This window comes from Balaenoptera borealis (assembly GCF_965194805.1).
Source record: "Balaenoptera borealis genome assembly, chromosome: 8".
NCBI lineage: Eukaryota > Metazoa > Chordata > Mammalia > Artiodactyla > Balaenopteridae > Balaenoptera > Balaenoptera borealis.
Window position 1 is genome coordinate 89,276,718 of NC_138865.1, and position 26,983 is coordinate 89,303,700.

Here is a 26,983-nt window from a genome sequence, read left to right on the forward strand (position 1 = left end):
TGTAAGATTTCCTACAGAAACAGTGTGGGACACCAGGAGATTATACCGTGACAGGGAGAAAGTTGCCCACTGCCCCCTTACTTGCCTTATGCTCCAGGCGGCTCCCCTGAATTGTCTCATTTAGCCCACACCACAGTCCTGCATAGGGATTTGTTGTGCTCATTTCACAGACGACAAAACTGAGGCCCAGAGAGGCTAAGTCACCTCCACATTCCGGAGGTAGTATGTGTAGGGGGCGAGAGTCAAACCCAGGCTGCTGAAGACCTGTGCTCACCGCACTGGTAGCAGTTTACTGGGGGCCTCCTAGGCCCAGAAAGAACACAATCCAAGGCACCAAGTGAAACAAAGGAGCCAACCCCTCTGGAATAGCAGGTGGAGGACAACCCAAATTGCACCCATTGGGGCTGGCACTTAGGCTCTAAATTTAAGAGCTTTTGGTTCCCCTTCCTGAGCACTATTGGGGATGATTAAATAAGTGACCCCGGTCTTAGCCACGCACACATTTGTGCTGACCCAATTCGATCCACACTAGTTAATCTATGCCTTTTCCCCACAGTCACGAATGTGGGCTTCCCCTTGCAGAGCCTCTGAAACAGCCCCGACTGCAAATAAATGAATCCTCAGGGTTGGGAGAACCAGGCCCTAACATCTTCAGAGCCCTCATGTTCCAGCTCATGCTGATTTGTAAAGCGCTTTATGATTTATTCATACCGCCTTGCCAGGCTTCTCAGGACAACCTTCCCCTCACGCAAATGAGCGCGACTCCCAGAACAGAATGTCAGGCTTCATTAAGAGAAAACACCCGGGTGTGGGGATGTCCTCGTTTGGGCTCCCTAGCCTGCGTCACCCAGTGTCTGTAGGATTCGGGGCAAACTCCAGGAAGCACCTGTGCTCTGACGGCCTTTGGCTCATGAGCAGGGTGAGATGGCAGGAACTCCCTTCTGGGAGGGAGAGACTCTCCAAGGGCTGGGCCTCATGTCTCTGTACCCAAGACTGGACCTCGGGCCAGTGGATGCATTCCCAGGTAGCAGGAGCCGGCGACAAAGAGCCGGGAGGGACCCGAGTGGAGCTCTGCCCCCGTGATTCTCGGCCAGGAGATCAAGGTGGGCCCCTCAGCTCTCGGGGAGCCACCAAGAGATCAGAGTGCCATGTAAATGAGAAGTCACCAAACCGGCCCCTGGAACCATTTTCATTATTGCCGTTGTCATGGTCTCCTCAAACTTGGGGAGGGCGTCCCCAGGGACAGAGGGAAGAAGGAAACCACTCGCTTAGCTTCTTCAGGGTGTCTTGGGAGCAGCCCCTCCCTCGGGCCACACTACTGTCCAGGAAAGCTGACCACAGACACACATGGCGCCCATGAGCTCACAAGGCCCCACAGGGCACAGAAGTCATGCTGATGCAGAACTGAAGGGGACCTCATGCGCTTCACACCGTCTCTAGTGAGCAAGACACAAGCTGTGGTCACCAACCTTGTGCCAGAGGGTCACACTTTTGAGGGCACAAACTGCTAACCCACACCCACAGGGACTTTTGAGCGGCTCAGCTTCTTTGGAAGCTGACTCCAGCACTCTGATGCCAGGCACACGGGGGACTGGTGACTCAACTTCACCTCCTTAACCCCCAGAAGGGCAGAGTGAAACGGGGCAGAATAAAAAACTCTGAGTAGGAAGCTTGAACCAGGTGAGCTCTGGAGCACGTGGGGCCTGACTGCCCTCCAGGTCCATCCCAGAGAGGAAGGATGCCTGAGCACCCCAGGGACCCCCTGGGGTACTGGGGACTTGACCATGCACTTCTCAAGTGGAACCTTTCAAACAAAGTACGTGTTCTGGGGACATCTCATTTGCTTGACAATTCATGCTAAAGCTGGCTATTAACAAGAGTCAGTCCGATGTCATCATCTGCAGGAATCAGGGGAGCAGCACCACGTGCTCCAGGGACTTCCCTCCAGTCCACGGGCTGTCCCAGAGTCTGGGGATCTGTCAACTACAAATTGGCACTTGCCATCTACCTCTACAAGGATTAAATCATGTGCTGCTGCAGCTGCTGACTTTCAATACCCCCTGAAAGGAGTTCAGGGTGGAGAGCAGGAATGAGGCACTCTGTGCTCTGGGAAAAACTGGCAGAACAGGTCTTCAGATAGATATTTTTAGGAGCCAATTTTATGAGTCCAATTCTTGTATCTCCTCATATCTAGAAAAGCACTAAAATCCTTCATGGTGACGTCTGCTCCTCGTGACTAGCAGTAACCTTCTGCAAAAAATCTGTGCTTGGTTGCATGTACTCCCCCCCCCCTTCACCAAAATCACATATATACTGACCTTCCCCGCTGCCTCTTTGGAGCAGTTTCTCAGAGCTATCTGAGATGCTGTCTCCCGGGCTACAGTCCTCATTTTGTCCCAAATAAAACTTAACTCACAAGTCTCACGTTGCGCATTTTTTTTAAGTTGACAGACCCGATGCAGTCCTGAAAGTCCAAGGTGTGGGTGGTGACCTGCAGCACATTTAAGGGGTCCTCCACTTGTTTAATCCTCGCTGCCAACCTTTACTTTATGATCGTCCAGTAGTGGGCGACACTGAGACTACAGAGCAGCAAATATAATCTAAAAGAGACTGCTTTCCAAAAAAGGGCCTACCTTCCTCTTAACACCTTAATAGAAAACAGCAACAACAAAAGAGTTGCTTTTGGATTAATCTGGTCAACACTGATCCTTTGACCATCTCTTCTAGCTCTGGTCCTCCAGGTGGGGAATTGGATGAATTACTGCATGTCTAACCCAGTTTTGAGAGATCACAGTAAAGTCCAGAAATAAATCCCAACTGGCCATCCTCATCCTAAAAAGTAAGCCAATGATACTTTCAACTGAGTTCTACACAATTGCTAACTGCTAACGTACAAACTCCTTAAAAAGAAAAACAACTAATAACAACAATAACTAGGCAATGACATTTTTAAACATGTTAATTAATTTTCAAAATAACATTGCTAAAATATAGTAATTAAATTACACTGTTTTGGGCTTCCTTAAATATATGCATTCTCAATGGGGGTGATATAGTTCCCAAGGGGGACAACACTGGTTCTTGAATGTGAAAAAATATTACTCTTTTATATAGAAACTATAGGTATATATACAGTACATAAACAGAAATACAGTATATCTTTGGTATTGAAATTTCAAGAAGGGATAATTAGAAAAAAAAAGCCTAAAAAGGCTCCTTACAGGGGCAATTAGCAAAAAAAGGGTTGAGAAACACTGCTGTTAAATAGAGAATAAGGAGCACGATCTTTTCTGTACAACTCAAAGTCATCCATACAAACATCTCTCCTTATATTCTGTGATGGCTGTCAAGGTCGATGGGCAGACTTGTTCCTTCTTACACAGCCCTGACTCTGACCCCAGGCACAGTACCTGGGTGGGCATTTTTTTCCCTTGCTTTTCTAGGTTATTCAATCATTCTCAGTGGGCTGTCTTCTAGCAACAGCCTGTTAAATCCACGATCTTAATTTTACAGGCAATACTTAAGTCCATTCTGGTCTGAAAGTTATACCACGCTGCCCTGTTGAACTGTTTGAATGGCTGAACAAGTTGTCTGCTGCCTGTTCATGTATTTTCACACAGTTCTGGGTTTGTATCTATGTTTTTGGTGATTGTGGTCACCAAGAAAACGTTATATCACAAACCACTGGAATGTGCAGAATGACTTACGGTGCAAAGGGTTTCGAAGGTCTTTTCAGAGACAAAGGACCCATCCAGGCCAAAGAGAAAGATGGATGCATAGGAAAGCATTCCTCCGAGGATGATAAGGTTGTTCATATACGGACTTGACATCTTTATCAGCCTGACAAAAGAAAGAGATACTATAGTTAGCAGAACTGTTAATTTAGCTACTCCTGCAGCAAATATTTTCTGAATGTGTATCTTGTCACCAAGGCTAGAGAGGGAGAGAAAAATGGAAACCCTGGTTTCCTTCATTGCCCCCTCCCCAAGACTGTGCTGCCTCTGACGGGCTGTTTCCCCCTCACTATATGACCATGATGCTATCGATTTCTAGTTGTTGATTTTCCTGTCTTCTCAGTCAAGTTCACCTATCACTTCTCTGGGGACAGCTTGTATTGCCGGCTTCTTCAACCATTAATTTTTAGTTTACACAAAGATGTTAAGTCAACAGTTTTTTTTTGGCTGGGGCTGGGAAGACAGCCAAATCTAGAGAATTCTAATCTAAGTTCAGCAACGTTCCACAGTGATGGGAGAGATGGCCATACCACACCTTCCCGTGCTGAGTGGATCAGGTCTAGGAGAGACCGTACAGGTGAGAATTCAGGGCTGCTCGGAATTGTGGTCCTCAGGTGGTAAGCGAGCATCCACTTTGGCTGCCTGAAGTTCACACTGTCCTGAGCACGAAGAGGGCCACACGCATGGTACCTCCCGGTACCAGGTGATGGAGGTGGACAATGGAGTCCCCACCCCCATCCTCCTCCTGTCTTCACCAGGCTGCGTTAAACTATCAGCCAACTGGAATTTACTCTCAGGTGTGTCTGGCTCCCCCAGCACAATCTGTTCAGAATGTCTTGGGTTTTCAGGTGTCCCCATGGTCCAGGTGCTCTTTTGCAAATTGTAATTATGGTCAGTTGTTCCCTGAGCATTTTCTTTTGCATTCTGCAGTTCTATTAATCCTTCCACATTTAAAAACTCAGTGTCAAAGTAGTAGAGAGATAAAAAGCCGGCTGTAAATTGTGGACCCCTCATGGGCTTTTGAATTGGAAGCCCTGAGTCCAGCAAGCACCCCTGCGACCTCATGAGGTGCATCCTTGGCAAGTCAATTAGCCGACTGAGTTTCCTCGCCTATAAAAGCACGTATACCACTGCCTAGGACACATGTGAAGCTGAGAGGGGACTGGGTTCCTGAAGGTCCTTTTGCAAACCATGAACCGCTAAGGCCCCTTCATTCTTATTGCCATAGGAAGCAAGGAGGGGAGAGGCCAGGAATTGAGGCAGGCTTCCTGGATGGGGTAGACCTTAAAGGATGAGTAGCATTAAGGAAGATAGAAGAGAGGGGGATTTGAAACCACAGTGACATTTATTTTCTCTCTTTGTAGATTTTTTAAATCTGCAAAGCCAGTCAAAAAATTCACACAGGGACTTCCCTGGTGGCGCAGTGGTTAAGAATCCGCCTGCCAATGCAGGGGACAAGGGTTCGAGCCCTGGTCCGGGAAGATCTCATGTGCCTCCGAGCAACTGGGCCCGTGCGCCACAGCTGCTGAGCCTGTGCTCTGGAGCCCGCGAGCCACAAATACTGAGCCTGCGTCTGCAGCTACTGAGGCCCGCGTGCCTGGAGCCTATGCTCTGCAACAAAGGGAGGCCCCTGCAGTGAGAAATCCACGCGCTGCAGCCAAGGAGCGGCCCCCGCTCACCGCAACCAGAGAAAGCCCGCGCACAGCAACGAACACCCAGCACAGCCATAAATAAATAAATAAATAAATAAATAAATAAATAAATAAATAAATAAATAAATTTATTGGGAAAAAAAATTCACACGGAAGCCAGCCTTTTGGAAAGAGTAATGGTAATTCCCCCCCAGGAGGCCAAGAGGGGGTAGTTAGGAATTAAAGGAGTACAGTCTTAACGACAGGGACAACTTGTTGTTATGACAAAAACTACTGCAGCTTGCAGGAAGGGAATCTAACATTAAGAGCTGACCATGTGCCCAGAGCCTTGTGCCGAGTGCTAACACGCATGGTCATCACTTAAGGTTTGTACGGAGTAGATGAGAGTTGCTTCAATTTTTTTTTTTGAGGCAATATATGTGTTATTGGTGATAAATAAAACAACAGGTGAATACAACTTTTTGTTCTTCAGGAAACAGGTTTGACCTAAGCAGCTGCTACCAAAAACAAAAACAAAAAGAAAACAAACCCCAAAACGACAACAAAAGTTCTAGAGCCGCCAAGTTCCTCCTTGGCAAGCAGGGAGAGAGAAGTACCTCTTCTCTTGGGATTGCCCTTGTCCCTGCAGCCCAGGATGTTGCCCTGTGTGTCTTCTGGGCAGTACAGTAGAGCTGCGCCGCCTGTGGGGGCACCAAGGCTGTGCCCTCGCGAAGGCCCACACTCTGAGCCCTGCTCAGCCACTCCCACAACAAGGCAGGGAGCAGGGTTCAGGAATTTGCTATGGAAACCAAAGAAGCTGGCTGTGCTCAGCAAACACCACCGCCTGGGGCAGTGGCTCGTACTACCCATGGCTGGCCAGAATAACTCGGAAAGCGAGTTGCTCTCCTCCGGAGAGGGAAGGGCACGCGTGGGGGAAAAGGAATCAAGGCCAGAAACCCAGGGGATAGGCTCTGCTACACGCAGCAGTGCGGGCCCGGACAGGGCCTTCCAGCCCTCCGACATCGAGCCAGCGCTCTCATGTGCAACTGCGGTCGTTATTCAAGGGTCAACCGAGATGATGAAGGAGGCGCTTCCTGGGCTGTGATATGCTGTATGGATGGAAAGTGCCCTTACTGAGCTCAGTGATCTCCCTCTGGCAGTGCTTCCTGAAGATGCTGGTGGGTGGGGCAAAGACGTTTGGGGAATTCTGCTTCTATACTTCTCCTCCTGGACCACCACACAGTGCACATGCATGGCCAAAATTCCAAGAAGACCTGTGGACTTGGACCCTTCAATTTTGTTTAAGCCAGACTTCCTGTGCAAGCAGCACTCCTGCCTCTGTGTGTGTGTGTGTGTGTGTGTGTGTGTTTGCGTGCTCGCGCACACACACACTCACATGAAACATCTAATGACATCCCAGTGACTAAGCGGCACACTTTGGAAAACTGCCCTAATAACTTCTGTGGCCCTGGAAAACGTGTTATGTGATGCTCCTACACTTTGTCTATGAGGCTTGTCTATCCAGAAAGCACTATCCAAGAGGAGGGCATGAGTGGCTTACTTCTGATTCCGATTCTTGATGTTGAAGAAGAGAAAAGCGCTGGCCATGATCATTCCCAGGATGGTAAGGGCGGAGAGGATGCTGTAGAGAGGTAGGGAGATCTTACGAAGCTGTTCCAGGACGATGGTCTTGTCTTTTGGTGGTTCGGATCCTAGAAGATGAAGGAAAAGGCATCAGCTGAGCTCCGTGCACAGTCAGTCCCCGAGAACATCCTTGACTGGATGCCCTTGACATCCGCCACCTGTGCACAAACTGTGCAGGACACGTCACTGGGTGAGCGGGCTCCAGCGGTTGGCCAGTAGGGAGCCTAAGCCAGGACTTATTTCTTTCTCTAAACAGAATCAATAAGGGATTTGTGATGCATTTAATCGCCATTAGAAGACTAGAATTTGGTCTAATTACCATGTTGAAAACCCATCACCATTTATTCCCCAAAGGTACCAGTGGCTTAGAAGGCGCAGGGCTGGGTGCTGTGAGTAGGTACCACTGGTTGCCTTTGGGGGTGAGGAACTTGGCTTGGGCTCTCAAGGACTTTGCTCCAACACATGATAATGGCCACCCCTCAACAGGGTGGAAACCTTGCCTCTCAATTCCGTGGAGACATATATGTGCTCTGGCTGCGGATTTTCTGCCTCAAGGTCATTATGCTATAAAAGCTCTTTCCGGTTTTCCATTTTCATAAGACTTACTGTGGGAGGCAGAAGCTACTGGCATGCCTTCCCCTCCCTGCTGTGCCAAGACTGGACAGAAACTGTGGGATCCCATCCCGCTGTGTGACTGTAAAGATGTCCCTGCTCATTCTTCAAGGGCACCAGGTACCTGGGGGAGACCTGAGGGCCTCAGAGCAAACTCATCTTTATGGATGGTGGCAAAATTGTCCTGATTTCCAAGGTACAGGCTGGTTTGGGAGGAAAGATGCAGGGACACCCTTTCCTCACCTGCCCACCTCTCGTTTCTTGCAGATCCCTTTTTTCTCAGCTGCTATTTCAGGTCAGGTTTCTGCTGTGGAATTGTGACACTTTGGAGCTTTTCCCTCCAGTGTGGAATCGGTCAGATGTTCAAGAGTGGCCAAACCTGGGAGACCCACCAGGGGTCATGATGACCCCACCACAGTTGTGCCACGGGTGCCAACCTAGGTTATGCCTCCGTTCCCAGGAGACAGGCAGAGGATGGGCAGATGTGGTGGCAGGGATTGAGAACTCCCCTGCACATCTGTTTAAAAAACTCTGCTAGCAAGTTCAAATGTGTTTGGAAACATTCAGTGGATAAAGAGAGTCTGAATCATCTAAGCAGTAGAGGGAATTGTCAGGTTCCAAACAGCTAGAAACCTGCTGGCTTGATTAATGTAAAGCATTAAGCACTTACATGCAAAGTAACACTTATTAAGAGTGGCCTCAGGGGCTGAAAGTCAGGGCAAAAGCAGACTCAAGGTGATACAGGTAACACCATCTCTTGCTTCCAGAAGTAAAAGCTCAATACCTGGAAATTTTTCCTCCTACTCTCCATCCTCCTCCCCCCTCCCCCCACATAGCCTGGGCTGCATTAGGTACCTTCTGGATCCCAAACGCAAGAGTGAGTGCCCATGAGTTCTTGGTGGAAATAAGCTCCTCTTTGGGCACTAAGCAAGGGGGCTAGATTTGGATCAAAGGTTATGTGACTACTATAACCACTAGTTTGTGTAGAAACAACTTCAGAAAATCAACAGCTCCTCTTATTCCACCTTGTCTTCCCCCAAAATGGCACCTTCTCACCGTGCATCTTAGCTAAGTCATTATGGAAGCCAAATGGTAACAGCTTATCAGAAGTGTTAGTAACAGCAGCAGTCCTGTTTCTTGCTCCCCACCCAATCCATTCATTCATTCTTCATCCATTCATCACCATCCTTCCTTCATTCGTCCTCATTAATGATGGGCATCATCATTGATAATCACCTTCCAACTGTCAGGCCTGGTGTGGGGCACCAGTGGTTCAAAGGTAAGCAAGACACAGTTCCTGTCCTCAGGGAACTTACACACTAGCCATGTTTTTTTTAAAAAAGGCAGCAGCAAGCACATTTATTGAATGCTTACCATGAGCTGAGCACTTTAATAGAGATTTTCTCACTTGATCTAAGAGTCTCATGGGTAGAGAAGATTACTCCCATTTTACGGGGTGAGGGAATATTTTTTACGTGTTAAGTGGCTTTTATAGCTAGTAAGTAGCAAAGCTGGCCAGATTTGAACCCAGATCTGCCTAGCCCTGAAGCCTGTGCCTTAATCACTATGCAAACTGCCTCTAGCGATGGGGTCCAGGTGGTGTGAGAACATCAGGCCCAGGGATGCCTGAGCAGGAAGCAGGGAGCCGAGTGCAGTTCCGCCAGATGGGGTCAGGAAAGGCTACAGAATGGAGATGATGTGGGAGCTGAGTCTCGACAGGAAGATAAGTAGTTGGCTGTTTACTAGGAAGACATGGAAGAAAGGGCATTCTGGGCGGACGGCCCAGCACAGGCGAAGGCATGGTGGGGTCTCGGCACATTTGCAGAAATGTCAGCAGTTTGGCTGGGGAGACCTGAAAGAGGAGGCAGAGAAGTGGGGCGGGGTCCCCTCCTGGAGGTCTTAAAACCACCCCAGGGAGAGGCCCCTCGCTGTGAGCAATGGGGACTGTGTGGGCCTCTTCAGTGTGACATGACAGCTGAGGGCAGAATGGACTTGAGGGGGTTAGACTGGTGATGGGTGGGTAAAACCCATGGGGGGCTGGTGCAGGGGTCTGGGTGAGAGTTGAACCCAGGCAGGGTGTGGACAGGAGAGCTGGGTTCTGCCCAGGTGTCCTGGCTTGGCTCTGGGTTCAGAGACTGGTTATCCACCCTCCGGGCGGTGCAGGGAAGCCCTGAGAAGCAGGAGACAAGCCTGGAACAGCTGCTGCCTCAGTGTTATCCCGGCCTCGTGCTTCCTAACTATAACTAGCTATTGTCCTGGCTGGGTTTTTTGTTTTTTTATTTATGTTTTTCCTCTCAGTTCTGTTTTGTGTCTCTTATTTATTTTCTGTTTGAATTTTTCTTTCAATTTGTAAACCCAGAATTCTTATTCAGCAAACCCAGATCTCCTGCGTCCAGGAGCAAATAGCCCTATCTTGGGGATCAGACTCTCGTGGTTAGAACTGACTTTGCCTCTCACAGGCCGTGTGAATTTGGAGTTTTCTGATCCCTTTTCTCATCTGTACAACAGGGATGACAGGACTTACCCACCCACTTTCAGAATTTTTCTGTGGCTCCATGAGGTAATAAGTGACTACGGGCTTGGTGACAGCTCCCTCAGGTGGGACTGTGAAGACCACACCTCCTCTTTGAGGCCACCTGGAGCTTTGTGGAATCCCCTAGATCCAAAATCTAACCAAATGGTTCATGGGAGAGCCTTCTTTGGTGGCCTTGGATTTAAGAAGGAACTCCAGGTGCAGAAAGCCAGCTCTCTGTTCTTTGCATTCCCAGTGGAATCAAAGTAACAGCATCTGGATGCTATGGGTATGGCAGCTTCCTCCACAGCCACCCTGTGACGAGGCTGTCCATCTATCCACCCATCCACCCATCCACACATGCATCCATCCATCCACCCAGTTCCTCACTGACTCATATGCTCACCCTTTCATTCATTTATTCACCCACCCACTCATTCATTTACTTGATCAATCATGTATTATTTTTTCATCACATATGCACTGAGCTCCCAACATGTGCCAGACCCTGGCTGGTGCCAGGAATTTAAACTCAAATAGGATCCAGTCAGGGAGCTCACGGTCCAATAACCTACTAATTTCAATGCAAAGTGACAGTGGCCATGAGTAAAGCAGAGACAAAAGACTGTGGAAGCAAAGAGAAGAGAGCCGTTAACTCAGTTGGGGGGCATCAGGGAAGGCTGAACAGAGGAGGTGTCATTTGATCTGGGTCTCGATGTTGAGGAGAAGTTCTCCAGCAGAAGAGAGGGAATGGTTTTCCAGGAAGAGCAGCAAGTGGAGAGGCCTTATTACCAGCCCATCCATGTCTTTTCTGAGGAGGTGACACAGCAAAATTTAGTTGGGCCACACATAAAAAGAATTACTTCTGGCCATTCAACAGTTTAAACACAGATGCTTTGGTGAGAGCCAGCACTCCATGCAAATTCCAGTGACCCATCCCAGGGCCTGGAACCCAGCTCCCACGTGAGTGATGGTATCCTGTCCTCAGTGAGCGAGTGCATGGATTGAGAGGAGAGGATGTTCCCTCTTCCCCACAGAGCCAAGGACTCTGAGCTTATCCACAGCCCTCAGACAATATGCAGGCCTGGGAGCACCTGAGCAGGCCCCCTCCTCTGAGAAGCCCACCTGCCTTACCTTGGAACTTAATGGTGTCATTGATGATCTCCAGCGTGTCAGCCACAGCATTGTATTCTCCCACCTTCACCTCCCTGCTGTCTGTGGGGAGCAAGAGACAGTGGCGGGTTAGATCCAAGTCCTGTGTTTGTCTGGGTGCTCCTGTCCCAGCTCTTGCTGCCCCACAGGCTCTGGCTATATTCTTGCAGGCTTTTCCTTTCCCCAGTGCCTTTTCCAGGTAGAATCACAAAACCTCCACCTTGATCTGGGCTGGAACAAATACTCTCTCACATCGTCTCATCAACTGGTCACCCATCCTTTGCTGTACATGTATAGATGGGGAGCCTACTCCCCCCATAACTGGACTCTCTGCCTGTTACCAAGTCTTTCCAGGGTCATTAGCTGAATGGTCTCTCTGTAACTTTCCTCTGTCATCTGGCTCTGCCCTCTAGGACTGCATGGACCACTCTGCTCCCCCTGCCCCAGGAGAGCCCTAGAGACTTGAAGACAAAAACACATCATCCCTCTGGCAGTAAGCCTCCCACCTTACTGAACATCATTTCTATTTCCCACCCCATCCAGGCCCTGGGGGTGGGCAGAGCAAAGACGCTGCCAGAGACTGGGAAAGAGGGGCCAGGATGCCAGGACAGAGTGGGCATCCTGGAAGCCAAGGAAAGGGACAGTTTCACAAGGGAGCTGGCCAGCAATGCCACATGCCACCAAGACAGGGACAAGAAGCCCTTTGAACAGAGGGTCCATTCAAGGCTTGTGAGGGAATATTAATGACAGGTGAAGCTGATTCAGGGAAAGGTGGGGTTAGAGGCAAAGAGCCAAAGGCAGGGAGTAGAGAGTGGGGCCCCCAGGGTAGAGCAGTCTTGGACAAGGTGGCGAGTGGGCAGGGAGGGGCCAAGGGGATTCACTTTTAGATGTCTTTTCTTGTTTAGTTCTCACAGTTGTGTGCAGTTAAGTGGTTTCAGTCCCACTTTACAGATGAGGAAACCGAGGCTCAGGCAGGTTGTGGCTTTGCCCAAAGCCCCACTGATACTAAGAGCAGGGTCCAGGTTCAAACCCAGGACTGTTCCCACAGCCGTGCTCTTCCCTGACATGAGGCTGCCTTAATGGGATCCCTGAGAGGTGACAGTTCTGGGCTGAGTTCCACAGGCCACCTGTGCCTCCTGAGTGTAATAACTACAGAGAGGAGTGCCCACCTGCCCACTGGTGGGGCAGGCAGGTACCCAGAGCTGCAGACCCTGGTTCTCAAATGCCCAGGGGTTATAAAGCGACACAGCAGCAGGAATTCCAAGCATGTGGCCAGAGGAGCTGCCTGCTGGGCCTCTGGCTCTAAGTGAATGTCTCTGCAGAGACGCAGATGCTCTGCTGGTTCCTTACAAGGATTCAGGAAACGGAACAGGGGATCCTATAGGCCACACTTCTGCCTGCGTTCCTTTAACTGTGGGGTGGAAAACAGGGCTGTAAAAGTCACTTCCTTCTCCCTGCAAAGGTCTCCCTGCCATTTGGGAGGCCTCATGCTGTGTAGGCGTCTGTCACTTGCGGGGGTCACCCAGCTCCTAAATGTCACATCAGCAGACTCTGCTGGGAGCTCCAGCATCCCTGCTCTGGCCTTTTGAAGTCTCAGCCATAATCAGCTCCTAGTGCTCAGAGGAGGAGGCCCTGATTTATTTATTTGGTGTGGGGAGGCAGCACATGAAATATGCAGGCTGACCGGAATAAATCATCAGGAGCCAGGAGGTGGTATGGCTGGCAACTCACCACGCCCCCAGCCACACAGCCCGCCCCTCTGACTCATACACCCGCTGTGCCGTCCATCTCATGGCACCGCTTCCTGCGATGACCGTAACTGCCATAATCTCTCCCTGGGGGCAGTGCTTGGAGGCTGGGTGGGGCGGGTGGCTTCACACATTCCTGCATTCAGGGTTCCATAGCAAACCTTGAATCAGGCATAATTCACCCCAGTTTACAGGTGAGGGAGGAGCTTCATGTCAGTTAAGTGAAGGCTCAGAGCCAAGTGCTGGGCAGCGACCAAGCGGGTGCCTGAACTTGACTCCCCTAGTTCTAAATTCAGAGCATTTTCCACACCCGTACTGAGCAGGGCTGCTGGTCATTCAGCCCATACTTACCGACAGCCTACTGCATGCCAGGCCCAGGTATTTCATAATAAAGAATCCCTCAAAAGCAGCAGCGTAGGTGGAGGAAGCTTAGCTTATGTCCTCATCCTTGACCAAGCTGACCTTGGACATCTGGGCGATGAAGGATGTTTATACTAAATCCCTTAGTTTAATCACTTCATTCATTCATTCAATAAACATTGGGTGCCTGTTATGTTCTAGGCTCTGTGCTGAAGGCTAGAATTACAAAGATTAAAAAATAATTCATAATCTCTGACCTTGTAATTTAGTGACTGCAGCCTCACCCAGCCCTTCCGGGTGGGTAAAATTATTCCCATATGCCAGTAATATTTCCCTTCTAGCCTGTGTCCTGTGAGTGGATGGCTGTATCGGTAAAATTTCAACTTTCAGAGTGCCTATGAGGACTAAAGAGGAGACTATAGGCAGTTTCTGGCTTGGGGCCTCACAGTAAGTGTTCAATAAATTGTAGTTATTTGAGTCACGACAAAAGTAACTGTGAGCTACTTGTGAGGTCCCCAAACACTCCTTGTGTTTTCTTACTACCACTGTTCCCCACAATGGTCCCTCTGCTTGGAAGGTAGCTTTCCCCTTCCTCTACCAAACCAACATGTCCAAACCCTATCCACCTCTTCCAGGAAGGCTTCTCTGAGTACTGTTCGTCCCCAGCTGCTGTGGGCTCAAGGTATGGGTGATATGTGAGAAGCTGTGTTGCAGCCATGCCCTAGGTGTGCCCAAGCCTTATGATTCCTGCCAGCCGGTCAGTTCCTGAGTGGAACCTGAAGTCTCGTTTCTGAGGTCCCAGGCAGCATAGGGTTGCATTCCCTGCACTTTGCCCAGGGCCCCTCCTGGCTCTGCAGGGGATGGATGGTGTCCCCTGTGTTCTTCCTTTCACCCACGGCCCAGCCAGGTGGTGACCATGATAGGTGGGCACTTTCAACTTTTAACTCTTGGGTTCCTTGGTAACTCTGTTGTGCAAAGAACATCGACCACTTATTTGGATACAGACGTGAAGACTGCGGAACAGGGGATTTGCGGACAGACTAGAAAGAGGATTCATGGGGGCAGCAGAGGGAGAGGGGCTGTGGCATTGAGTCTGTCACTGGCCACCCTCCCTGCCCCGCTAGCCCTGCTGTAGGTTGCCACTGACTTATCGTGTGACCCTGGACAGATGATTCCCTTTCTCTGGGCCTCAGTTTCTCCATCTACAAAGTGCACCGCAGGGGTTTGAATAGTTCTCAGTCCTGGCCAGGCACTAGAGCCACCTGGGGAATTTCTAGAAAATTCAGATGCCTGGGTCCCAACGTGGATCCATTATATTAAAACCTCTGGGGGGCTGAGGAGTGAACCCTGGGTGGCCATATTTTTAAAAGTTCCCTAAGTTGACTAACGCATAACTAGAGTTGAAAACCACTGGATTAGACCAAGGACCCTGCAACGCTGACACTTTCTGTTCTCAGAGGCTCAAAATACTATAAAACGAAGAGCCCCTTTTCCTGCAGAATAATACTTGTTCCTTGTTGTGGTGCAAAAAAAAAAAAAGAAAAGAAAAAAAAGGATTCTCTTAAAAAAGTGCATTCTTTCTTTTTCTTTATTTCCAACTTTGGATTTGGATGATACATAAAGAAAATAAGTCCTATTGGTGAAAATTAGGCTGCCAAAAAAGTCCAGTCTGAAAATACTCCCTGGCTGTGGGCCTGACAGCATCCTTGAGACGGGGCTGGGGAACTGCTTCAATCACAGGGCGGTCCTGCCTCCCTCCCGTATCACAACCCCTGGGTGGGAGAGCTGGATGTAGGGTCACCAACCTCCTGCTGCAGCTGGTCCCCACACCCTGCTTCCTGGGCTCTACTCCCCTCACCCCCAAATGCTCATCCTTCCTCAACTGACTCTAGGTCTGCATTGACGGGAGTATGCATGTCTTTTACAGTTTAATTGTTGTTGCAAACATACAGAAATGTAAAACTCTGAGGTGTAAAACAAAAGACAACCTTGGCTCAATGAACATCAAAGATTCTATAAAATTACTCCATTCTAGGACTCCCTAACAAAATCCCAGACTCAGGGAAAGGAAAGAGCTCTGGCTGGAGGACAGGGCCCCTGGAATGGGTCTTGGTTTTGCCATCTCCTCAGTAAGGAGCCCCAGGGAAGTGCCATCCTCTGCCTGGGTCTTGATAAAACAAGTGGGCTAGACGGGGAAATCTCTGTGCCCTCCAGCTCTCGTTCCATGATTCTGCAACTGCTTTGAAGGGTCTTCCTCACTCCAAGCTAAAGTCTGCTCTCTGAGACTTGCCCTCACAGTCCTAGCTCCGCCTGGGGGCCACACATCACAGCAACTCCTGCTCCTGGCCGTGCTTCAGAGATGGGAACACTGCGATTTTGATTTCGGGCCTTGATTCTGCTTTTCTCCAGGCTGGCCAGCCATTCCCCAGGAAGTGATTTTTCACTCCCCTCACCCACCCTGCCCCTGTGGACAGGCCCTAGATGGTCACTCTCCTCCCACTGGGTGGAAACAGGTCTGAGCAGCACCTCTCAGCATCATCAAGCAGAGAGCGACTGTGCTCCCTTGGCCTGGATTCTCCCTCACACTCGTCTCTATCCACAAACAGTACGCCACTGCCGCATTTTCAATAAGTTAACTTCACTGACCTTTGTTTTGAGATTTTTAGCAGACTAGGTGGACAGTGGCCAAATGCCCCAGGAGTATAATAATCCTGCCAAGGGTAGATCTGTCCAGTGACTTATAGGCAAACTGGCTCAGGGCAAAAGCTGAATACCCAAGGGGACACAGAACACATACAGATACAATAAGCTATTTGCACCTAGAACACCTTTTCTCTCTTCCTCTTGGCTAACTCCCACTGGTTCTTTAGAATTCATCTTGGATGCCGCCTCTCCCAGGTAGCCTTCCTAGAATCTGCCAGGTGGAGCCGAGCACCTCTCCTCTGAATGACGTATCACACTCAGTTGGGGTCCTGTGTCTGCTCCCCACTGAACCAGGGGGCTCCCTGAGGGGAGGGGCTGTGTCTTACCCATCTCAGTACCCCCTGTACCCAGCTAGGACCTGGCGGGCAGATGCCAGGAAATGACCGTTGTGAAACTTCAAAAGCCCAAACCATAGGATCAAAAAAAGAAAGAAAAAAAAAATAGCACATCAAAATTAAGAACTTCCGTTCACCAGGGACTTTAAGTTTAGAGACAAGTAACCGAATGGGAGACGATGTTTGCAAAGCCTAAAGCCAGCAAGGGACTGAAACCTAGATTATGTAAGGAATTCTTACAAATCACCAAGAAAAAGACAATATCCTCAAAATAAAAGTGGTCAAAGGATCAGAACCGACAATTAACAAATGGCGGACAAGCACAGGAAGAAATGTCCAAACTCATCAGTAACCAGAGAAATGACATTCAAAACCACAGTATAATATTACTTTGTATCTTTAGGTTGGCAAAAAATGAGAGAGCTGGGAAACACCAACTGTGGGTGGGAGGTAGGGACACGGGACTCCTCACGCTGGTGGGAGTGGAGATGGGTATGGGCATTCCCAAGAGCCGTCTGGCAAATTTTAGGCATGTTGGGTGTTGACACACCTTCCGACCCAACAATTCAGCTCATGGGGATTTGTCCTAAAGAAATACCCAGCTGGGTTCATAAGGGGACATGTACAAGGACACTCATTATGTTTGGAGACAGGGAGTTGTAGGTGACCTGAGTGGCTGTCACTGGGAGAGTGGAGGCGTACATCCCGTGGAGTGAGCAGTGAGAGCCACAGCCTAGATGTAGACACAGCAACATGGAGGTATCTTAAAAACAAAGTGCTGGCGTGCAGGTGCCAGGAAATGACCGTTGTGAAACTTCAAAAGCCCAAACTTTTGCTTGAAAAAAAAGCAGAACAAGTATGTAATCCAGTTATGTCGATGCAAATTCAAAATATGCACACAAAACAGCAATACACATTTAGCAAGGACACATACAAACACAATATCTGCATTAAACACTTAGAATGTTTGCCATTCTTGGGGAGAGGCAGGAGTGGCATATGAGAATATGAGGGAAATAAAGGTATAAACAAACAAACAAGAGGGGCTTTCATGGACCAGTGATAACAACGTTCCATGAAATGAGGAGTGTGACGTGTGTCCTGAGGAAGTAAGATGGCACTTTGCTCAAGAAATTCTGGAGGGGGTAAATCTGGTATCATTGTGAAGAGTGCCCAAGAGAGGAGCAGGAAGCCAACAGCTGTCACAGCTCTTCTCTGTGCTAGTCACTGAGCCAGGCTCATTCATAGCCTCAGGTCATTGGAGTCTCACCATCACTCTCAAGCAAGGAAAACAATCACCTTTTATTTCACTATTTTATTTATGTTATTTTTAATTTTTTGGCTGCAGTGCGCAGCATGTGGGATCTTAGTACCCCGACCAGGGATCGAACCCGCGTCCCCTGCATTGGAAGTGCGGAGTCTTAACCACTGGACCGCCAGGGAAGTCCCATTTCACTATTTTAAAATAAGTGCTGAGGGACTTCCCTGGCAGTCCAGTGGTTAGGACTCCACACTTCCAATGCAGGGGGCAGGAGTTCCATCCCTGGTTGGGGAACTAAGATCCCACATGCTGCATGGCGCGGCCAAAATAAATAAATAAATAAAATAAGCTAATGTAGAGTGTCTTTAAACTTACTTTCAAAAAAATAAAAATAATATTAAAAAGTGCTGAAATGATGTCTCAGAGAGATTAAGCCACAGTGTCTGGCTAGCAATGATTAGGCATGTCTGCTTCGAAGCTCACATACTTTCCACATGAGAGGAGGTGAGTTCCCCATCATTGGAGGCATTCAAGTAGAGGCAATGCTGTAAAGGAAAGTCAGGGTTGCCTTCAACATGGAGAATCTATGGCTCAATGAAAGACAAGGTCTGCTAAATAATTCTGTCTTCCAAGCCATCTTCCTTGAGCTCCCTGAAAGGTAAGCCCTGGATCATGGGGGCTGGGAGGTATCAAGGTCAGGGTCAGACTTCCAGCCTGAAAGAGCCTATATTCACGTGTGCCCTTCCATTCCTGCTGACCCACAACCCTTCTGGTGTAACTTACAGTTTAGTGGACTATGTCTCCACTCTTAACATCAAGTCGAGTGGCAGTCCAAAAAACTGGCCTTTCCAGACCCACGGCTTAGTGAAGAGAGCTATAATATATGCCTTAACAGAAGGAAAAGGATATTAAAAATCAGCCTTAAGAGTCTCAAACTAGAGTCAAACTAGCTCCAAAAATTTTCTAGTAGGTTCTGGGAAATTATCTTCCTGCTTTTATAGGCACTGGCACTTGGCCAGAGAGATTATGAAGCCCCTGTGGGGAGTGGCGGGGGCAGAGGCTTATTCAACTTGGCTTCCCCAGAGGACTTGGTAAGGCGCCTGGCAGATGCTCAGGAAATGCGCACTGCATAGAACCGTATCTGTTACCCCGAAGACCAAACGGTAATTAATGTGTGCCAATGGGGAGGACAAACCTACACTTCACTAGGTACCTTCTGAATGACAATTATGTTGTTAGAGCGGTGGAAGACCCCATCCCTTCAAATCAGGTGGCGAAGTATAAAATTCCAAAGTTTGAGTCCTTTATGCTGCACAGAAGCAGTCCAAATTCAAGCAGATTATCATTTACCGCGATTCTTACAAACAGGCCTAATGAAAGCAGGGACGGTGAGTTAGAGCAGCAGATGCTGAGATTTCACCAAGAACAGCATAAACAAGGCTCTAATCATGGCTTCACTCAACTTCCTTTCCTGCTGCAAATTCTGAGCCATGTTTAGACTTCGTTAGTAACATGGATTCTTTTTTCTCTCAAGGGGAAAAAAAAAAAAGCCAATTCCCTAGCATTCATCCTCATCTACACGTGGTTTGGTGCAAGTCAGTGATGGCATGGGGGAGGGGTGCTGAACTTGGAGTTGTAAGGGGGTTAGGTCCACTGCACCCAAGGTGTGTGTCCGATGGGATGCTAATACCTACCTTACCTACTGCCATGGGTGGGTCCCTCAGAAGGGTGCCTGAGCCAAGAGTAAGAAAGCATGTAATTTATTTGGGAGGTGACCCTTGAACACACTGATAGGGGTGTGGGGAGGTGAGACAGAGAAGGCAAGGGAGCCAGGGCAAGGTGCATTAATAAGCAGGTTTCTGAGAGGCCAAGTGAGGCTCAATCCCATGGGGACCTCTGGAGACAGAGCAGAACATACCTTGGAATTCTTGGAAGTTTCCACCCAAGTGGAAAGGATGCTGGGGGATTCATCCTCCACTTCTCATCCATCCCTGGCTCAGGGCTGCCCTGGAAGCATTAACTCCCTGAATATCTGTCCTGTTCCTTGCACAGGGTGAAAGGTGTAGGTGTTCTTAATAAGATGCTTGTTTGGAACCATGGATGCTCAGGGACTACAGGTGGGACGCTGATGGCATCTGCCACACCTACCTCCTAGGATTGTTCTTTTGGGAGGTAAGGGCTCTGGGAAGCCTTGAAAACAGAGTAAATGGAGGGAAGCTGGGAGTGAGGAAGGGTCATGTTTAGGCCTCTGAAACCCTCTCTGGATACAAAATGCCTCAGCCTCAAAAGGGACCATGGGGCTAGCCCTGACACATTATTTTAGAGTAGTTCTGTCTATCCAGCATTCCTAAGTTTGCAAAAAAGGTCATTTCTCCAGCCTGGAACAACAATGGCCACCATCGTGAAGTAGCTTCAGTTCACATTTCTGTTGTCAAGACTAACTGCTGTTTGTCAGACATTCTGCCTTTGGAAACTCAAGCCACTGGAAACCAGGAGTAAATGAGCATGCTCTCAAATTTCCTTGAGCCGGATCACTCACCAATTCAGTAAACATTTACCAAGAGCCAGCCAGGAACCAGGTAGCATGCTAGTAATGGGACTAGCTTCCTAGCACCCAGAGTTTATAGAGCAAAATGTCATTTGGCCCAGCCCCAGGGGACAGGCAGGGTTGGCATTAGTGTCACCCCATTTTCCAGAGGAGGAAATTGAGGCTTAGGGAGATAAAGTGACTTGCCCAGGGTCACACTGCTGGTAAACTTCAGAGCAAGGGCTTGAATCCAGGTCTTTTGCCTCCAAATTAATTTAATAAACTTGTACCAGGGGTCTACTGAGTGCCAGGCTCTTGTGATACAAATCCTACAACTCTGGAATCAAAAAGTAGAACAGGACCATGGATTCCTGGCTCCCCTTTTAGTCTTCTTCTCCAAACTGCCTCCCATTTCCAACTAATTTGTGTTTTAGTTTTACAAAGAAGGTAACAGAGCCTCCTACAAAATGCTTCCTCTACTACAGATAAAAGGGTTTAGAAGGCACCAGGAACCTTACAAACAAGAAGCCAAAAAAGCATCTTTCATGGTCTTCAGAGGGATGGTGGAATGGGCCAACTTCCAAGATCCTGCCAGCGAGCACTGAGAAAGCCTGGGTGTAAGTCCAGGAGCAGACCCTGCAAAGGGAGCCCCACTGCTGGGGCTGGCTGTTTGTGAGTCAGCTCTGCTGTTCCACCATCCCTTCTTAAAAGAGGGCAGCAGGTGAGGGAGAGAGAGAGAGGGCTTGAAGGGCACAGCAGAAAACAGCATGGTGACCCCATTTAGAAGCCTTTTTCGAAGTCAATGGCATGAGGCAATTTAGGATCTAGTAACCCCAAAGTGGGGGGCAGGCCCATCCTCTGGGTAAATTCCGGGAAGGTCCCAGAAGACAGAAGACCAGCCTCTCTTGGAGGTGAACCATGAGCCCAGAGAAGGAAAGGAATGAACTTGCTATCCCACAGCAAGTCCCTTTCCGTGTCTGAGCCTCAGTTTCCCCTCTGAAATAAGATGACAACCAGGAGCCCTTCCAGCCTGGACAGCCACTCAATAAATCAATGCCCCTGCATCTTGGCAGCAAGGTACCTCTGAGACCCTCTGAATTTGGAAAACTAACTGTTGTGCTGATAAGAATATGCCCTCAGCACAGCATCCCTCTGCCAACAGGATCAATGTCTGTTTTAAAAACATGTAAACAGGAGTATGTGCGAGGCCCAGCTCTGACAGTCAATAAACGCTGGACACAGAAGTGGCAAAGGAAGGACACTCAGGCACAGGTGTACATGTGAACACGCAAAGGCTGGCACTTGGGGAATGTCAAGGTCCAGTCACTTCTCTGCCACCAGCCAGCTGAGTGTCCCTGGGAGGAACACCTCCCTTCCCTGGGCCTCAGTTTCTCCACTTATACCATGAAGCAGTGGGATGAGATCATCTCTAAGGCCCTGCCCCATGTGACACCCTACATGTCATTAAGTGTTGGGAGCAGCTATAAGAGTAGGCAGACAAAAAGGTACCCGAGGGTTTCAACACACCAAGAAAAGGTGGATTTGCCCCAGAAAAGTATCATAATTTTTGACTAAATGCTAATCATAATTGCTACTACTTGCTGAGCAAGAAATATATGCACATTTCTCTGTGTTATCTCATCTAGTTCTTCCCCCATCCCGAGAAGGTAGGGAGGATCATATCCCTATTTTACAGATGAGGACATCGAGGCTCAGAGAGGTGAGTCACTTGCCTAATGTTCCACAGTGACTTGAGCTCAGGTGGTTTCAAACCCACCTCTGAACTACTGTTTGCTACACTGCTTTCCTTATAAATGCCTAAAACCAGTCACTGGAGTTGGTGTCTAATCCTAACATTCAGAAAAAAAAAAGGCAATAAAATTGGCATGCATTTGTAGCTGTGATTGGCCAATCAATAATTTACAAAATATTCTCCCAGAATGATATAATTTGAGAACTGGAAATGTGACAAGAGAATTTAGTTGCAATCACTCAAAAAAAAGTATTTTTGCCAAGATGCTTACTTTGTTCAGCCAATGAAGAAGTAAGACTTAACAAATGGGAAAATAATTATGTTTGCCTAAAATTACATCTTTTGTGCACACCAGAGAGCTGACATGCATTTCAATTACCTGCCACAGGAAGACAAATGGGTAAATCTACAAGATTGCATTATGGAGCCATAGTACCGGAGAACACCTCTCCTGGCTGATCTGCATCTGGTTGGGATTTGTCTGAATGAATCTAAATAACTCGATTTCATTTCTTGCCTTCCCCTGGATGACTCTGGGATCTGCTCAAAGTGAGTGGACACAGAAGGCTCTGCTCTTGTTTCTGGATTTTCTAGAAACATCCAGATACTGAAAAACACTGCATTAATGAAAGGTCCGTCTCATGGTTCTGGCTAACAACCCTGCTAATGACCATACCGGCCGAACCGAAGTTCCTCCAGGCAGAACACCCAGCCCTGCTCCTCACAGATGCCCTGTGGGCTCTGACAAGCCACTGTCCCTCTCTGGGCCTCCGTTTCCTCCTCATCACATGAGGAATGTGGTCTAAATGGTTGCTGAGGTCCCTTCCAAATCTGACAGAAGAAAAGTCTGACAAACGATCTGGTTTCTTAAAAAACCAAATGGTCTGTAAATAGTGTGTGTGGGACAATTATAAATTAAAAGGGACTAAAGAGACACATCAACCAGATGCAATGAGTGGACCTTGTGTAGGCTCCCCAACAAACCAACTATAGAGTCATTTTAGAGATAATTAGATGATCAACATAGTCTCAGAATAAAGCATATTAAAACTTCTTAAATGTTTAAGGTGCAATAATAGTATTGTCATGTTTTTAAAAAGTCCTTATCTAGTAGAAATGCATACTGCAGTATTTATAGATTGAAATGAGATAATGTCTGGGAGCTGCTTTAAAACATTACAGCAAAAAAAGGGGGTGGGGGATGGAGTGAGTCAAGATAAAGCAAGATTGGCAAAATGGTGAAAACAGTTGAAGCCGGGTAATGGGTACATGGGGTTCATTATGCAATTCTCTCGACTTTATGGTCTATTTGAAAATTTCTATAATCAAAAACTAAAACAATGCAAGATTCCTCAGAATACTGGCATTGACTTAACTGCCACGCCCCATACTTTCAATAAGCCTGAGTCATGTGGAAAGGCTGAATAGGCCTGAGAAATAATGCAGTTGAGAAAAAATATTCTAAATAAGTTGAAGCTAATGTTTTCATAGAGAAGTGTTTTCTATTGACTCTTTCTCTTATCTGGAACATCGTACTTTCATTTCTTTTGATGTATTTTATTGCATAAACAGAACATCCTTGAATATAGAATTCATTAATTAGAAAGAATAAGCATCAAAAAGCCTACCTTGAAATTGAGTAAATTTAATGGTCCCCATTCTCTCCCCGTTCCGGAACACAACTTGGCCCTAAATAGAAAACAAAACAAAGAAGAACAAAGAAGAAATGCCATATTAGCCCAAACACTACTGATCTCAACTGAAATTCATTAATTGTACAATGTGATTATTATTATTGGAGAAAGAATAGACTCCCGCTGGACCATGGATGCAAAATTAAACTAATTGTTTTTAAACTGGTTGTGACTTTATCTGGATAATTTGAGGAGCATAAAATCAATAATGGAACCAACACATGTAAATTAAAGCCCAGATATGCATCATCATTATCATCATGACTATTTATTAAACACCCATGTGCCCTGCATTATCCCAGGACAAGGTCTTCCAGGGTGTTGGAGAGATGGAGGAAGAGACGAAGAAGCACTTGGAGCCTGGCCCTGCCTCTGCTCCCGTGCCCCACCCATAAAAATGTGGGGCTTTGCCGAGGTTGTTTGGCTGCAGGACCAGAAGGGGGCTAGAGGTCCGTTAGTATTCCTTATTAAGGACAGAGAATGTTTTTGTTAAGTTCTTCCTGAGGGGTGACGTCAGTCCCAAATATAACTGGGCTATAGGGCAGCGAAAAATTAAGCTTCTTGAGCCAGTGAAACCTGACTAGTGTCACAGGCAGCTGAGCACCCCTCATTAGGGACCCCGGGGGCTAAAGACAGCATCATCTGCTGCATCTGCCTTGCTGGCTGATACCCAGTTTCCATATGCTGGGCTAAATAAACAAGGAACATAAAGAGGGGATGTGGTCTTTCCTTGCCTATTTACGGTCCACCTAAAATTCTGCATCCATGTAAGGAAATTGATGCAGGTTATATCAATGAATCTTTATGACAAGCTTGAGTGGAAAGGAGGATGATCCTGATTTTACAGATGAAGAAACTGAGATTGAGGGAGGTTATGCCAAGGTCATTGTAAGTGAGGCTGCTGGATTCAAATCCAAGTTTGATTTTAATGCCCATGCAATTTCACTACAGCATGTTGTTTCTGATCCAGAAATAAATTTCATCCTTTCTTTCCATTAATGTGAAACTAGGAAAATAAATTGTCTTAAAGGTACACTGCTTTATGAGCGCAGTTACGCTCTTGCATCATCAGGTAATAGCAAAGACAACACCACAGATTCCATTCAATTCTCAAGAGAAAGTGCCAGAAAGTACCTATCTTCCCTTGATGGAAATCCAAAGTCTGAGGCCCTGAGGCTTTTGGAACAAAGAGAATCATTCAACCTGTTCTCAGAATGAGAAATACCTTCTAAGGCCACTTTGACACCTTTTTGAGATCCTGAAGACAGCTGCGAGTAGTATCAGTTTGAAACTAACACCCATCGAATTCTATATTCAGTTGACAGTAAGCAATTCCCTGGAGTGTGAAAACACTTCAATGTAAGGTGAGACAGGAGCTGTGATTTTATTTCTAGTGATGATTAAAAAACACAGAACATCTTCCAAAGGATCACTTTTATGCGAACGGACCACTTTGCATAGGTGGAAAAGATGCAGATATTGGTCCGCAGGACATTTCTTTGTTTGACAAAAGTGGAGATCTAACTAATTCACCCATCTCCTGCCAAGCTTTGAAGAACTCCAAAGACTTCTAGATATAAAATGTGGACAATTCTGCAGAATCTTTATTAGTTAAATTAAAAAAATATATTGAATGGTATTCAAAGAGTGGATGGACTAATACTGGAGTGGAATACAGGGCTGGGGTGAGAAAGAATCTCCCTTTACTTTTTGGGTTTTTTTTCCTTTCTCCTTTACTTTTTAAAACTCATTAGTTCATCTTTGAAGTAAGACCTGTCATATTTTACTTTTCTCACAGTAGCTATTTTTACTCACAGTAGCTCCTCCTATCTCCTTAATTTTTCAGGTACTGCAGTGGGAGGAGGCCAGCATCTGAGTATCACAAAGCTGGGTTCAGGGCCCCCTTGGGCAAGTTCCTGAACACCAGAGTTAGGGACCTAGCACAGCTCCTGGTCTTCAACGGGCACTCAGTAAATGGCACCAGTAATTTTTACTTAAACACATTTAATAGCAGAGAGCTGAAATAAAAAAGATTTCAAGCACCAGGAAGCTTTCCAACCTTTGAGAAGAGATTTTCAACATCACATGATTTCAGCTGGCAAAGGGGTAAACTGTTGGGCCCTAATCCAAGGTGGCTTCACCGCTCAGAAACATCAGCCCCCAAGTGACTGAGTTCCCAAACCACACGGGCCACTACGTGTTCAGCCAAAGAGAGAAAGATGAGAGGCCTGTGACTGTGGTAACTGAGAGTAGCACGGACAAGCAGATGGGTTACTGGCTATATCGAGGCTCTGCACCAGGGAAGAGCGGAGAAGCTCTGTGGAGCCCCCTTCTGAGGAGGATTTGACACGTGAGTCTTTCCTGAGGTTGTGACCACGGCATCTCTTGGGTTGGGTAGATGACGCCAACTCTGCAACCTTGAGCATGGCTGACTGGATGGGGACTACCACCCCAGCCAAGTCAACGTCGATAGGACTGGACACCAGCGAGGAAGGTCATAAGCCAATCAGGCGATTTTCATGAAATTCTGCCTGATGGATGGCCTCCATGTTAGCAGATGTTAGCACGACATTCCATAAATATTTACCTGCCCTGGGCCGGTCCTCTTTTAGGTGCTGATTCCTGCTCTCAGAAAGCTTTGTATTTGATTAGGAGAGACAGGCAAAACATGTTCACCAAAAAATGAATGAGATGATTTCATTTAGTGAAGAGTGCTGTGAAGAAAATCAAAAGGGAGTGCCTGGACAAGAGGAGTGAATTTACTGTGTGGTCAGGAAAGACCTCACTGCAGAGGTGACATAAGAGCTGAGCCCTGCACAGCAAGAAGCAGCTACTCCAGGCAGAAGGAAAGGCCAGGACAAAAGCCCTCAGGTGGGAAAGAACAGAAAGGGCCAGCAGGCGGAGCGTAGTGAGGGAGCGGGCAGGTAGGTGGGGCCTGGGGGCCCTGACAGGGCTCTGGAGGGGATGCTAAGGGCAGTGAAGAGCCATGAGGGTGGGGGGCTAAACAAAGCAGCAATATGATCTGATTTAAGATTTGAGAAGATTGCTCTGGCTGTCAGAAAATGGGAATAGAGACCTGGGAGGCTTAGGCAGCTGGTAATCCAGGTGTGAGGTGACAGAGGCTTAGGCTAGGGTGGTGGTCACACCCTCTCTCTAGCCAGCTCAGAGTTCATCGCCAAGGTGGCTGAGCACTGTGGCCTGAGCAGCAGACGCTTCCCTTCCACTACTACCATCCTGGGGGGGGTGGGCACCATGGTAGGCAACCAGATGCCTCCTTCAGGATGGAGACACTTACTTCCCCAGCATCTTGGCTGCTG

General features: G+C 47.8%; 1 protein-coding gene across 3 annotated transcripts in view; it reads right to left on the reverse strand.

Annotated features, from left to right (window-relative positions):
* GABBR2 (gamma-aminobutyric acid type B receptor subunit 2) overlaps window positions 1-26,983 on the reverse strand; it is a 363,159-nt gene that overhangs the window by 75,739 nt on the left and 260,437 nt on the right. For all 3 annotated transcript variants that reach the window (XM_082403891.1, XM_082403890.1, XM_082403892.1), the window contains 4 exons: window positions 23,601-23,661; window positions 11,268-11,348; window positions 6,927-7,077; window positions 3,708-3,840 (listed from right to left, as the gene is read on the reverse strand). In XM_082403891.1, coding sequence (XP_082260017.1) covers window positions 3,708-3,840; window positions 6,927-7,077; window positions 11,268-11,348; window positions 23,601-23,661 — 426 coding nt within the window. The remainder of the gene's footprint in view (window positions 1-3,707; window positions 3,841-6,926; window positions 7,078-11,267; window positions 11,349-23,600; window positions 23,662-26,983) is intronic.